Source organism: Passer domesticus, chromosome 4, assembly GCF_036417665.1.
Source record: "Passer domesticus isolate bPasDom1 chromosome 4, bPasDom1.hap1, whole genome shotgun sequence".
Taxonomy (NCBI): domain Eukaryota; kingdom Metazoa; phylum Chordata; class Aves; order Passeriformes; family Passeridae; genus Passer; species Passer domesticus.
This window is the reverse complement of record NC_087477.1, coordinates 74,752,047-74,765,165: the sequence shown is the minus strand read 5'-3', so window position 1 is coordinate 74,765,165 and position 13,119 is coordinate 74,752,047. Positions and strand designations below refer to the sequence as shown.

Here is a 13,119-nt window from a genome sequence, read left to right as displayed (position 1 = left end):
CCATGATGTGGTGCTAGGTTAAAGGTTGGATTTGATGATTCTATGAACTAAAATAGCAATACTTGTTTTTTTTTTACCAGTATCATCTCTTTTCTGGGTTGGGCATCACTTTTAATCTGACACTAGACTAAGTGCTCAGGAGCAGTGGTTTGGTTTGAGAAGAAAATACAGTATTAGGTTCTATTATTCTACCAGTGATGGAACAGCATGTGTTTTTCTTATAAATAAGTGATTTAATTCTTTAGACTGTCTGAAAAAGTAATAAGCAATGCTGCAGTTGTTAAAAAATAAAGATCTGATGGAAAGCAAAGTGTCTACTTTTGACACTTCTGAATGAAATTTACAGGGAAGGGGGTGTCATATAAGGACATTGGTAGGATACTCCAAGCACTTTGGTTGTTCATGTTTCAGTAGCCATACCAAGAAAATAGTAACAACATACAATGTACTTTTTGCAGGCGACACAGCCTTTCTACTACTAAATTGCTTAGCCCTCATATATCTGGAGACAGTGATGAATCCGACCTGGAATCTAAGCGTGGCATGTGCAATCGTGAGATAGTGAGAAGAGGAGCACTCATTCTCTTCTGTGACTATGTTGTGAGTTTTGAATTGTGACTTTTATAACTACAGTTTTGAGTTATTTTAGGATGCTGACAGTCATTTATTACTGATATGTGTTAACTGAAAAGTGAAGTGTGTTAAGTGAAAAATGAAGATCTGTGAAACTAGTAATTTTATTTTCAGATCGTGCTTCTGTAAGCTTAGATATGACCTCATTTGGCATTGTTTTCTGTTCTGAACTGTGAGTTCTCTTGACTTGTGAAGTTTATCTGGTGGGCAATAGAATTACCTTCTGGCTATCACATCCCTTACTTGGGAGGTGTTTGGAGCACACTACGTAGTTCCAGACTTCCCAACATCAGTAGCAGCGCACGGTGTCCAGGAGACAACAAATTTCCATCCCTACAATGTAAGCAAAGAGGTTTTACATTAACATTTTAACTTCCATTTTGGTTCTTCAGTGAGAACAATTTCTGTGGCTTTGGCCTTTTGCTGCTTCAATATTAGAGTTTTATAGTTCACTGGGAACTTTTGAAGTGAATTTTCAGTTGTAGGAGGTATTGCACTTGGCTTTGCAGCTCACATCAGTTTTGAGGTAAGGAAACTGCATTCCTTTCAGGTTCAACTGAACAGAAAGCTTTGTTTAGGAAGCACTTCAAGTAGTAATGGACAGTCACTAGAGTCAGATTAGAGGTCGTCCAAGGTAAAATCCTCCAAAAACCTCTTTACTGAGGTACTGTACAAGCTCTCAGCATTGCCTGGTTAACTCTACAGATATCTTCGTCTTGTGTTCCACTGCTTGTTTATATACACAAACCTTTAGGGGTTTGACATTAATTATTGACAGATCTCTTTGGATTTGCTTTCCAGAAATTCTTCATTTTGTGTTAAAGGCCAGTAGTAATAAGAAATCTTAAAGAAGCTTAGATGAAAATCACATTTTGCAAGACAATTCTGTGTGTATGTTTATTTCAAACCCATTTCATTAAAAGCAGCATCTTTGAATCAACCTTCTCAATTTACTTGTTTCTAACCTGTTTTTTATTGTTTTTAGAAAAATAAGCTGCATGTTCTGCATGCACATGGCAAATACCTTAATTTGCAACAAGAGCAAAACATTTGGAAAATCTATCTTGTAAAAATAATGATGGTGGTATTAAGATACAGACACTCTATGCCATTATTTCAAAATATCTACCAGAATTATATATGAGAGGTTTCATGTTGTGTCATGTTTAGTAATTAAAGTCTTAATTTTAATTACTGCAATCAAATTTTAATTTTTTCCTCTTTAGTGTCAAAATCTACATGATTCAGAACACTTGACCTGGCTGATTGTAAATCATGTTCAAGATTTGATTAATCTGTCCCATGAGCCTCCAGTACAAGATTTTATCAGTGCCATTCACAGGAATTCAGCAGCCAGTGGTCTCTTCATCCAGGCCATTCAGTCACGCTGTGAGAATCTTGCAGCTGTAAGTTTAACTTTTTGACTTCTCGTAAAGAATAAAGGCACTTCATGTCAGCATAAGGTTTAACTGATAAGTATGCAAAGTTTGACATTTCTGGGTCATTTATCAACTTCTAATTTTATTTTAAAGTCACTTACTTAAAAATGCAAGCAGCGAACCTTATATTAGTAACTTCAGCATTAGATGTGTTCCAGTCCATCAAATCTATGAATTCAGGTGGAGATGGTTAAGATTCTTTTCTTCCTTAATGGATATTTTCCCACATAATCAATATCTAATGGATAAATTAAAGCTGTAACTTTCAACTTCGATTTAAATGCCTTAATAGTATAAATAGCAAACTAACTACAGAGGCAGGAGTAGGAACCAGTCCATCTTCATAGGCCCTGATAATATGAAAATTATTTGTGAGCTCATGCCTTCCCCATGGATCTGTTCTGAAAGTTGTAGCCACTTGGTGTGGGAAAATCACTGAGAAATTCAGGGTATTATTTCTGTTGATTATTTTAGTTTTCAAATTAAAAGGAGTTGATGATGTTTTGTAGGGATGTAAGGTTGTATGCATCTCTCATAATCATGGGAAATTTCATTTGCTGGACTTTCTCTAGAGATAATTGTGATTAATATGATTATAATCTAGAGATAATTGTGCCACCTGCTCCCTGAGTTGCTTCAGTGCTGTTTCCTATCTCTTTCCATTGTCTCTGCGCAAATCTAGGGCAGCTTTAAAGTTATGTGATATTAGTCTGGGCTTTATTGGCTGAGAATCAGCAGAATGAACTAAACTGAATATGTTTTAATGGAAGATGTAGTCTGTGTGAAATGCTTGGTGATTATCAGGAAAGACAGTAAAATTAAAACAGCTGATATTAACAGACTGTTCTAAACCAGGACTGGTTTCATGAGTAAAACTAGTTTGTCTCTGTATTTCTCCCTTTAGAATATTAGTGCTGCATTGGTGCTTACATTAAAAAAAAATTTAAAAAATTATTTGCATACCCTTTTAATCCTGAGTTGCTACTGCTGTTTCTTAACAAATGCTCAGAAAACCCCCCAGGAATTGTCTGGTTTTCTGCATTGTCACATTGTGCATTGACTATGCACATGTTCTGCCTTCCTCCAGAAAAGAGTTGAAGCTTCTCACTCTGTTCAAAGCTTTTTGCAATTTCACCTAAATTTTAGCTTTTTTCCCCTAAAAGTTTTGCTTCCTATGTTTTGATTACTCTTGTGTGTTTTTACAGTTACACATCAAACAACTTAGTGTTGTTTTTAATTAAATGACCCAATAGCTCATTGACACAGAGGTGATTATATTGATCGGTAGTTTTCTGCTATAGTTTTTTCTGAGCGTCTTTCCCTTTAAGATCTTTGTATTCCAAATTGATTGTAAATTTTTTGTCTTGTTTCTCTGTTCCGTGCTGTTTGAACACATAGCCCACAACCCTGAAGAAGACCTTGCAGTGCTTGGAGGGAATCCACCTGAGCCAGTCCGGGGCCGTGCTGACCCTGTACGTGGACAAGCTGCTGTGCACTCCCTTCCGCGTGCTGGCCCGCATGGTGGACACCCTGGCCTGCCGCCGCGTGGAGATGCTGCTGGCAGCCACCCTGCAGGTACACAGCACCCAGGTGCCCCCAGTGTGGTCAAGAGCAGTGACATCAAAATATGATCAAGTGATTTCATTTGGCGTATTTTTATTTTGTGTATAGATACGTGTGTCGCCCTGATTTTTTAAGGTTTTCTAAGCCTTCTGATGTTTGCGTTCTTGTAGCAAACTTTCTCACACACTCTCTGTAAATAAATTATTGGTTTGCATTCGTTTATAGAGTAGGAGAAATTTGATGGACTGTTGGTTTATCCAGTGTCATTGGAGAGGTGGCGCTTTCACCCTCCACCACTGTCACTTTTGGAAATCTGTAAATGTGGGAGTCAGAAAATCAACTTCCCTTTTTTTCCTTGAGAACAGCAGCGTGTTCACATTGTGTGTCCTATGGTAACATATGTGGATGTTTACTTTATTTCACTTTATCTGCCTGTAACTTTGTTGATCTGGTAAAAGTATTTTTGGGGATTTTACATATATCTGTCCTGTAAAATTCTTGTGATTTTTTTCATATAGAACAGCATTGCTCAGTTACCAGTTGAAGAACTGGATAGAATTCAGGAGTACCTTCAAAACAGTGGATTAGCAGCAAGGTAAATAATACCAACAATGCCATTAAAATGTAAAACTAAGTAGTGTTGTAATACAGATCGTGTTCACTCTGTTTTCCCACATCTTGGCTTTTTTCCTAGAGGTCAGATAGTGGGTTGTTTTTGGGAGTAAACTGGGATTAAAGCCTCTCATAGGATGCTGGCATGTTCTGGCCCAAGGTGCAGTTGTGCTGGCTGTGTTGAATTTTCAGTGAGAACTACTTAAGAACTGAAGCAAGCTCTAGAAGGTTGCTTCAAATTCTCTTTCCTGCATCCCACTCAGTATTTACCTTTTGAGAGATGGCAGCTGCTAATTAATTTCTTGACAAAATCTGTTTTACTAAAGTGAACTTTATTTTCCTCAAACTCGCAAAATATTGTCAGTTCAAGCTAAGTGGGCTTGGGGTTCTTTTAGTTTGGTTTTCTTTTTGTTTTTTTTCTCCCAGACAGCTGTGTTAAAAGTTTTAACTGTTTAGTCTTCTGGCTGTTTAAACTGCTTGTATGAAAAGGAGCAAATTACTAATTTTTAAAAAAAAACTTCTATTTGATGTTGGAAAGATCCTTATTTACTCCTCTTGTCATTGCTGTTTGAGGTTAATATCTGTTGACTGAAATAAGTAGGGGAAAGAACCTGAAATGTGAGACTGCAGTAGATCAATAGTAATGTGCCTACCCAGGTAATGTTCAATTTAATAAAAAAAAAAAAATAAAATTACTTTGTACAAGTTCTTGATAGCAGTAGTGGAATTTAAAAAGAAACACAAAAAAAACCTGTATCAAAAAAAAATCTCTGACACAAATCTGGAAACGAGTTTTTAGTACAGTGAGGGATAATTTTTTTTTAATAGAAGTATAATTTTAGTGAATTATTGATTAGCATCTGTTAAAATGTTATTTGCAGTCAAATAATCATTACACTAACTTTGACTCTCCTTACTCATTTAAAAGATGTGCTGGATAAAGAAAGCTGTATTTTAAGCTTAGGTATATCACTAATTTTAATGCTAAATTAAATTTAAATCTTTATTTGTTGGTGGTGCTGAGTTAATTAATTTTGGCCTCTGATACCTGAAGAAAGTTTGCATCAAAAAAGCATAGTGCTTTTTTGTCCTAGGATTGGAACTGAGTCACTGGATGTCTTTTTAAATTTAAAACAGGATTTATTTTTAAATGATTTACAGAGCTAAGATAGCCCTCTGCTGATGTGTTCTTCTGTTTTCAGGCACCAAAGACTCTACTCACTCCTGGATAGGTTTCGTCTCATGGTAGCACCAGACACAACCAGTCCCTCACCTCTGGTCACCTCACACCCACTAGATGGAGAAGACCAACCACCTTTAGAGAATGTAGTTCTAGACAAAGTAAGATTATGTTTAGAGAGTCACTAGAAGTGCCTTGGCTATAAACGAGCTTTATTCTTTACAAAATATTTAAATGCAGCTTATTTTTACTGTGCAGTTAATGCTCTCAGGATTGTCAGATTGTATCTCAAATATAGATCAGTGATTAGTTTCATGTGTGTTGGCTGACTGTTGAACATCCCTTAGGATGGATGATTAGCACAAACATAGATGTTTGTTGTATTGACAGTGCTGTGAAAAATTTACCAAGTTTGGTTTCTTTGCTCAGCTTTAATGGAAACATTTATATACAGTTCAATAGAGACAGATAAATAATCTTGTTTTCTTGATGTGTTTTACTACAGTATTAGTTTTATTCATTTGCTGAAAGTTGTTGGCTGCCTCTTGGAAATTAAACATTGCTTGTTCAGTTTTTCCTTCTCAGCTTTAAATTACTTTCAGAGAACAATCAAGAATATTGAAGTGTTTCTGTCTTTCATGAACTTAGACGTGTTTATTTCCAAGTGAAGTGGAAGGCTAAGAGCAAGTCTTGGGGCCTTCTGTGCCTCCCTTTTTTCTAGTTTGTCCCATGGTACAAATAATTTCTCCTTTTCATCCCTCAATGTTCTATAGTGATACACAGTAATAGTAAACTTATGTAACTGAGGTGGCAAAAATTATTTGATTAGCTGATAGTTGGGATGAGTCTGAGCAGTCACTGGCTTAGGGGGGATGTTGAGACCTACTTGGGCAGCAGGAGAAAATGCTGTGCCCAGAAACCATTTACCCATAGCTTTGTCTTCAAATTGCCCCAAAAATCTCCTTGTCTGTCACTGTAAATTCTAAACAAAAGTAGTTTTTGTATGCTCCCCCCACAACTTCTGCATGGTTCACAGAATCATAGAATATCTTACAGTGGAAGGGACTTGTAAGGATCAATGAGTCCAAATCCCTGCTTCTGTCAGGGCTACCTAAAAATAAATCCTATGACTAATAGCATTGTCCAGATGCTCCTTGAACTCTGACAGGTTTAGTTGTGTTATTAAATTCAGCAAAACTATTTGAATATTTGAAAAAAAAAAAAAAATATTTGTAGAGTTTTCTTCCTTGGTTATAGTATTGGTTTCTCTCTAATTCCTGTTATATTTGTGTGACTACTGAGTATTCCATACTTTTTTTTCTAGATTGTCTGGTCAGGTTTAGGATCCTAATACAAGTACCTACACTCATATATTAAGATTAATTTTTCCTCATTTCCTGTGCAGACTTTATGGAAATAGACAAGTTGTCACTGAACATCCGTTGGTCCAGTTCAATATGTTCCATTTCCATTCACCAGTTTTTTTTTTCTTTGCTTTTTAATTTGAGGGGTTATTTTTTATATTAATGTAGCCTACAGATGTCTTAGACATTCAGTGCTAATGAGCAGTTCTCCCTCTGCCCCCATATTCTGTGTTGTTTTCTGAAAACGAGTATGTAATAAATGTCCTTTTTTGATGATTGAAGGACTGGTATGTGTCACTAGTGCGGTCACAGTGTTGCATCAAGTCTGACTCAGCACTTCTAGAAGGAGCAGAGCTGGTAAACAGGATTCCTCAGCCTGACCTGAACTCCTTCATGACCAGCAAGGTAACTTTGTCAGAGGAAGAGGATGAAATTAGTTCAAGTGTTCCTATTGGTAGTACTAATAGATTACATTCTGAAGTGTTTACATTCTTAAATGTAAACATTTCAAATTTGTATAACACTGATAATATATACCAATAATACTAATTTACTTAATTTTAGAAACTAAAATAGTAGATATTTGTGTAAAACAGTGGATATCTGTCCAGCAATGTTGCAGATAGTAACTTACTAGTAGTACAGGTTGAATAAATAGAGTGGAAGCAAAGGTTTATTTATGCATTGCAATCAGAAAAATCCAAATTTGTTGTTTTACATAATCTTGATTTGCCATACAGTTTCTTCCAAGGCCAGCTGTTTCTGTAACCTCTTCAATATCTGTGCTGGATGACTTGCAGTAAGACAGTAACAGGCCACAGTAAACCTGGAAAAAAGGGCAACTTGTATCTAAGAATGTCTTTTGTTCATATTCTCACCATGATTATTTGCTACTGGTATGCAGAAGTAATACTGGGGAAGCTGTTTCTAAAGATACTTCATTACTTGAAGATTCCTTGTATATGTATATATCATCCTTAAGCTTTATTCACACATTGTCCTGAAAATCTGGAATAAGCATATTGATTTTCCTTTCCAATATGGTGCTGGTTGGAATTGAAATTTGGAGCTAGTGTGAGCTAAACCATATTGTTGCACCACAGAGGTACTAATAATAAGTTAATCAATAAACTGTAAATTTACTACCATGTTAGTATGTTAGAATAATACCACCAGATACTTAGTTTCACTTTAAAAGCAATTTTTAAAAATCTCCTATTTGATTTCAGGAATTCAACCTAAGCTTGTTAGCACCCTGTTTAAGCCTTGGCATGAATGAGATCTCAAGGGAGCAGAAGAGCAGCCTCTTTGAAACAGCTCGGAGGGTAACTCTGGACCATGTGTCTGCTGCTGTACAAAACCTTCCAGCCACCCACCAGGTTTTTCAGCCACTATTGCCAACTGAGCCATCAGCCTACTGGAAAAAACTAAGCGATATCTTTGGTAATAGAAATAATGATCTTTTAAAGTTTATTCTCTCCTCTGCAAAGATACTTTACAGATGTCTTGTGAATACATGAACTTACTATTTAAAAAAAAAAAAATCAAGATACCTGGCATAAAAGTGCTTATGAAATAGTTCTGAAAATCATTTATTGAATGGAAAAAAATTCAAACTGCTAGATTTCATCCAGTCTTATTTTATAGGAGATGAGGTGATGTATCAGTCTATGATGACACTTTGTCGTGCACTGGCTCAGTATTTGTTGTTACTCTCAAAACTACCAGCTGGTCTCCGTGTTCCTCCTGACAAAGAGGGTGATATTCTGAAATTCGTAGTGATGTCAATAGAGGTAAGAAACTACACCACAATTAAAGATATAATTAAATGTTGGGAGAGGGAACAACTCTATCTTAAACTGATCACCACTGAGTAATGTTTGACTGGGGCAATTATTTTGTCTTAACTGTAGAAATTGCTTCTTAGGTTTTTGTTTTTAGGCGGGTTTTTTTTGTGTTTGACCTTTGCTAGTAAATCAGATTTGGGTTGTGGGACAAGGACAGCCCCTATACAAGGAGAGGTTGATTGACTGATGCTGGCATTTGGGAGAATGGGTCCTGCACTGATTTTTGGGACACTTAATAAACATTATATAAATGTCATCATTTTCTTGTACTTAAATAGTGTTTTCTTGGGGAAAAAACCCCAATATTATTTGCTACTAATACTTTACATTTTGCTGAGTTAAAAAAAAAGTCACCCTTGGTTAGAAGTTGTTCTGAGAATTTGCTGTTAATAGGGAGCTTCTCTTTTTGTACAGGCACTATCATGGCATTTAGTGCATGACCAGATTCCATTAAGTGTAGATCTTCAAGCTGGTCTGGATTGTTGCTGTCTGACACTACAGCAGCCTAGTCTTTGGAATTTGCTGTCTTCTGCAGCTCATGTGACATATGCTTGCTCCTTAATTAACTGCATTAGATTCATCATAGAAGCAGGTGAGTGCAGTTTGATCAGCTAGGAAAAAAGTTTTGTTAATAGATTGCCAGTCATCAGTGATCAAATGCTGTGTATCTGGAATATTTCCTTTGAGTCCTTAGTAATAATTTGTTTGACACATCTAGTTTTTACTACTTTAATTTTCCATTTAAAATTTAGTGTTTACTTTTGAACTTGGCAAATGCCTTGGATATGTCAAACATTTGACTACTACGTGGTGTTGATTAAAAAATGGAATATGAAATAGGTAATAGCTGTTCCATTCAAATATTTTCTTCCATTCAGTTGCTGTGGAACCTGGTAATCAACTTCTGAGTCCTGAAAGAAAGAATACTTCAAAACCTTTAAGTGAGGGGGAAATTGATTCAAATGTACAAAGTAAGTAAACAGTGGATTTTGCTTCTGCCCTAAACTTTCACTGAAGAAATATTGTTTGGTACCATTTCCATTACTATTATTTTTAACAATGAAAGTTCATCTTATTTGTGTTTGGTAAATGTCTGTTGGTAAATCTATTAAGTATAGATTGCTATATTTTTACAGGTAGAGTTGTTTTTTCTAGAAAGTTATACATTAATGCAGATTTTTTTGGGGGGGGGATTATGTTAGCTGTGCAGCATGCTACAGACTGAGCTTTTTAAAGTGTGGTATTTTAAAATTTAAAAATTTCTTTGTTTATGTCCTTATTGTGGTTTTGTCCTTTTTAATTAACATACTCTTTCGTTAAGAATTTTTTGTGTTTCCGTCTTTTTAAATTATTTGTCTTTTGAGTGGATTTGTAAAGCTGAATTTCTTTCTCTCCCAACAAAGAAACAAAACACATTATTGCAGCATGTGAAATGATAGCTGAGATGGTGGAATGCTTACAGACTGTCTTGTCACTGGGGCACAAAAGAAACAGCAGCATCCCTGCATTTCTCACTCCTGTCCTCAAGAACATCATCATCAGTTTAGCAAGGCTGCCTCTAGTGAACAGCTACACCAGAGTACCTCCCTTGGTATGTTTATTATGCTTGGCTTTCAGGACTTGAAAAGTTGTTGAAAAACTTTGAAAACCAAACATGGTGCTGCATCTGAAGTTCTTCAACCTTCAGCTAGTTTGATCAATCAGTTTTTCTTTTTGAACACTGAGTAACAACATGTGCAAGGCCACTTCTCTGTTTGTCAGCACTCTGTTTTTGAGGGGATGTGAAAACATAATAAGTTTTTTGGTTGAAACGTTTTTGCCCCCTCTCTGATTTATCAGTGTGCTTTTTCAGGTATCATTAGTATGTGAACTGTCTTCCTTAAAGTCCATTGCAGCATAATTTCTGCACAGCTTCTAAACTGAAATATGTGACAAGAACTTACTTGCCTCTGTAGATAAACTTGGACCATAAAACTGGATCATTAATTTACAGTGGGAAGTATGATCGAAAAAGCCCTAAAATTAGAAATATGCTATACATTGTATGTAAGTTTTGTTAGATTTCTGTCTTCCTTTGAGTATTTTTCTGTTTGGTGAACTGCTTTTATTTACTGATGTCTTGTTGCCTTTGAATGGTTCCTGTGTATTTAGAGCTGTAATATAAATAATAGATTTGGTTTGGATAATTAAACTTTCATTTTACTTCTTTAGGTCTGGAAATTAGGCTGGTCACCAAAGCCTTCAGGTGACTTTGGCACAGTTTTTCCTGAAATCCCAGTAGAATTTCTACAAGAAAAGGAAATCTTTAAGGAGTTCATCTATCGCATTAATACACTTGGTATGTACAAAATTCAATGAATACACTTGGCTCTTATTGGGCATTTACCTGTGTTTTGAAATTACTGAATAACTGTATCTGAAACCATTTGCTTACTTTTGTTGCTTATGTGGAAGGCAGATAATATTTCAGAGCAGGTTAGTAATTGTGCTGCAGTAATTCTTACATTTTGTTCAATGAAGAGAATTATAGAAATAAAGTCAAAAGTTATTCCAGCTCAGGGAGATTTCAGTGTGCTGTTGCAGAATGACCATTTGTTTTCTCGGGCATATTCTTGACAGTATGTTTGAGAATATTTTGCTTTCCCCCCACTTTTTTCTGTTAATGCAATATATAAAGTCCTGTGGTAAGATACCTCTGTAACCTACCTTCAACTCAGACATCAGATATTTGGGCTGGAGTAGAAGATCCTGAAAAAGTCCTTCCTACCCAAACCATTCTAAGAGTGTCTTAGCACAGTGTTTCCAGTTCTCTCCATCTTCTTGGTGCTGAAGGAGAGAAGCTGCAGTGTTGTTCTCTCCCATTCCCATCCACACCTAGTAGATCACAGAATAAGCTGAATTGTAAGGGACCCACAAGGATCATGGAGTCCCAGCTCCTGGCCCTGCCCAGCACCATCCCCAGGAGTCACACCCTGGGCCTGAGAGTACTGTCCAGACACTTATTTAAATCTATAAGGCTTGGTGCTGTGACCACTTCCCTGGGAAGCCTGTTCCATTACAAACCACCAAAATGAATAGCAAGTGGTATGAAACGAAATCTGTGGAAACAATATATCTTTTTTAAATGCTGTTCCTTGTTTAGCTTTGTGTTGAGACACAAATGGCTATCTCTGAGTGTTTCCACAGGATGGATCAGCCGTACTCAGTTTGAAGAGACTTGGGCTACTTTGCTTGGTGTGCTCGTAACTCAGCCCATTGTCATGGACCAGGAGGAGAACCAGCAAGAGGTAATGTCATTCATTGTATTTTTAAAATGAAATTTTACTTAAACCAGGAAAAGTATTTCTGTTAATAAAACTGTAGAGCAGAAAAGAAGTGACTAACACTAAGGATTTTTTTTTCTATTTTGTATTTCCTTTTTCTCATACCCTAGTGAGTTCTGACACATCCATCTGTGGATGCTTGTATGGCTTAGAGCATAGAGGCTTAGAGCCTCTACAAGCATACAAATAGTGAGGAAAAAAAATAATGAAGCTTTTTCAACTCTTTATTAGTACATTACTCAACACAGTTTTTGGGGTTTTTTTGTAAGATTCTTGACTAGAAATTAATTGATCTGAAGATGCATGTTGATGTGTCTTGTTCCTACTTGTAGACTGTATATTGGATATCTGGGCTTCTAGATTAGGTAAATGTTTAAAATTCAGTGGAGAGCATTTGGGGATCAGAGCTGAAGAAATTTAGAGCGGAATTTGTGTCTAATTTATATACCAAAATATATGTATTTATATACCAATTCCTATACCAAATATTTCTCTCCAAAGAACAGCAACAAAACTGGGGCTGGGGCTGAGGGAGCTGAGGCTGTTCAGTCTCAGGAAGAGGAGGCTCAGGAGGATCCTCATCACTCTCCACAACTAACTCAAAGGAGCCAGGTGGGGATTGGTGTTTCCTGCCATCCCTCAACTGAACTCCTTAATTTGCACCAGGGGAGGTTCAGATTGATGATTAGGAAAAGAATTTTCACTGGAAGAGGGGTTAGGCATTGGAATAAGTTTTCCAGGGAGGTGGTGGAGTCACTGTCTTTGAAAGTATTCGGTAGGGGTCTGGATGTGGCACTTAGGGACATGGTCTGAGGGTGATTGTGGTGGTACTGCATTAATGATTGTACTGAATGGTTTCTGAAGGTCTCTTCCAACCTTGATGATTCTGTGAAAAGTCAAGATGAGAGTGAGCTTGGCTATCATGAGGTTTTCCTTCTTCAACTCTCTTTAACCTGCTAGCAAACTGATTTTACTGGGTTCTAGTTCTTTGACCTGAAAGGATATTTCCCTAGGCTTGTTCATGGTCCTGATGGTAGGTGCAGAGCCTAAAGCAGTTCGAAGAATTCAGAGGACAAACTGTGGATCCTGAGTGGCAGAAAAAGGGGTTTGCTTCTCTTGCTTCCTAGGTGTCAGACTGCAAAAAGGAAGAGGGAATCA

General features: G+C 36.7%; 1 protein-coding gene across 3 annotated transcripts in view; it reads left to right on the top strand.

Moving 5' to 3' along the window:
- The window catches only part of HTT (huntingtin), a 79,864-nt gene that overhangs the window by 51,439 nt on the left and 15,306 nt on the right, over positions 1–13,119 (top strand). For all 3 annotated transcript variants that reach the window (XR_010361553.1, XM_064418815.1, XM_064418817.1), the window contains 13 exons: positions 459–600; positions 1,860–2,039; positions 3,471–3,647; positions 4,154–4,230; positions 5,450–5,588; positions 7,074–7,196; positions 8,021–8,234; positions 8,439–8,584; positions 9,053–9,230; positions 9,517–9,609; positions 10,042–10,229; positions 10,850–10,976; positions 11,825–11,925. Coding sequence is in view for 2 of the 3 variants with exons in the window: in XM_064418815.1 (XP_064274885.1) it covers positions 459–600; positions 1,860–2,039; positions 3,471–3,647; positions 4,154–4,230; positions 5,450–5,588; positions 7,074–7,196; positions 8,021–8,234; positions 8,439–8,584; positions 9,053–9,230; positions 9,517–9,609; positions 10,042–10,229; positions 10,850–10,976; positions 11,825–11,925 (1,885 nt within the window). In the remaining variant the exon portion in view is untranslated. The remainder of the gene's footprint in view (positions 1–458; positions 601–1,859; positions 2,040–3,470; positions 3,648–4,153; positions 4,231–5,449; positions 5,589–7,073; positions 7,197–8,020; positions 8,235–8,438; positions 8,585–9,052; positions 9,231–9,516; positions 9,610–10,041; positions 10,230–10,849; positions 10,977–11,824; positions 11,926–13,119) is intronic.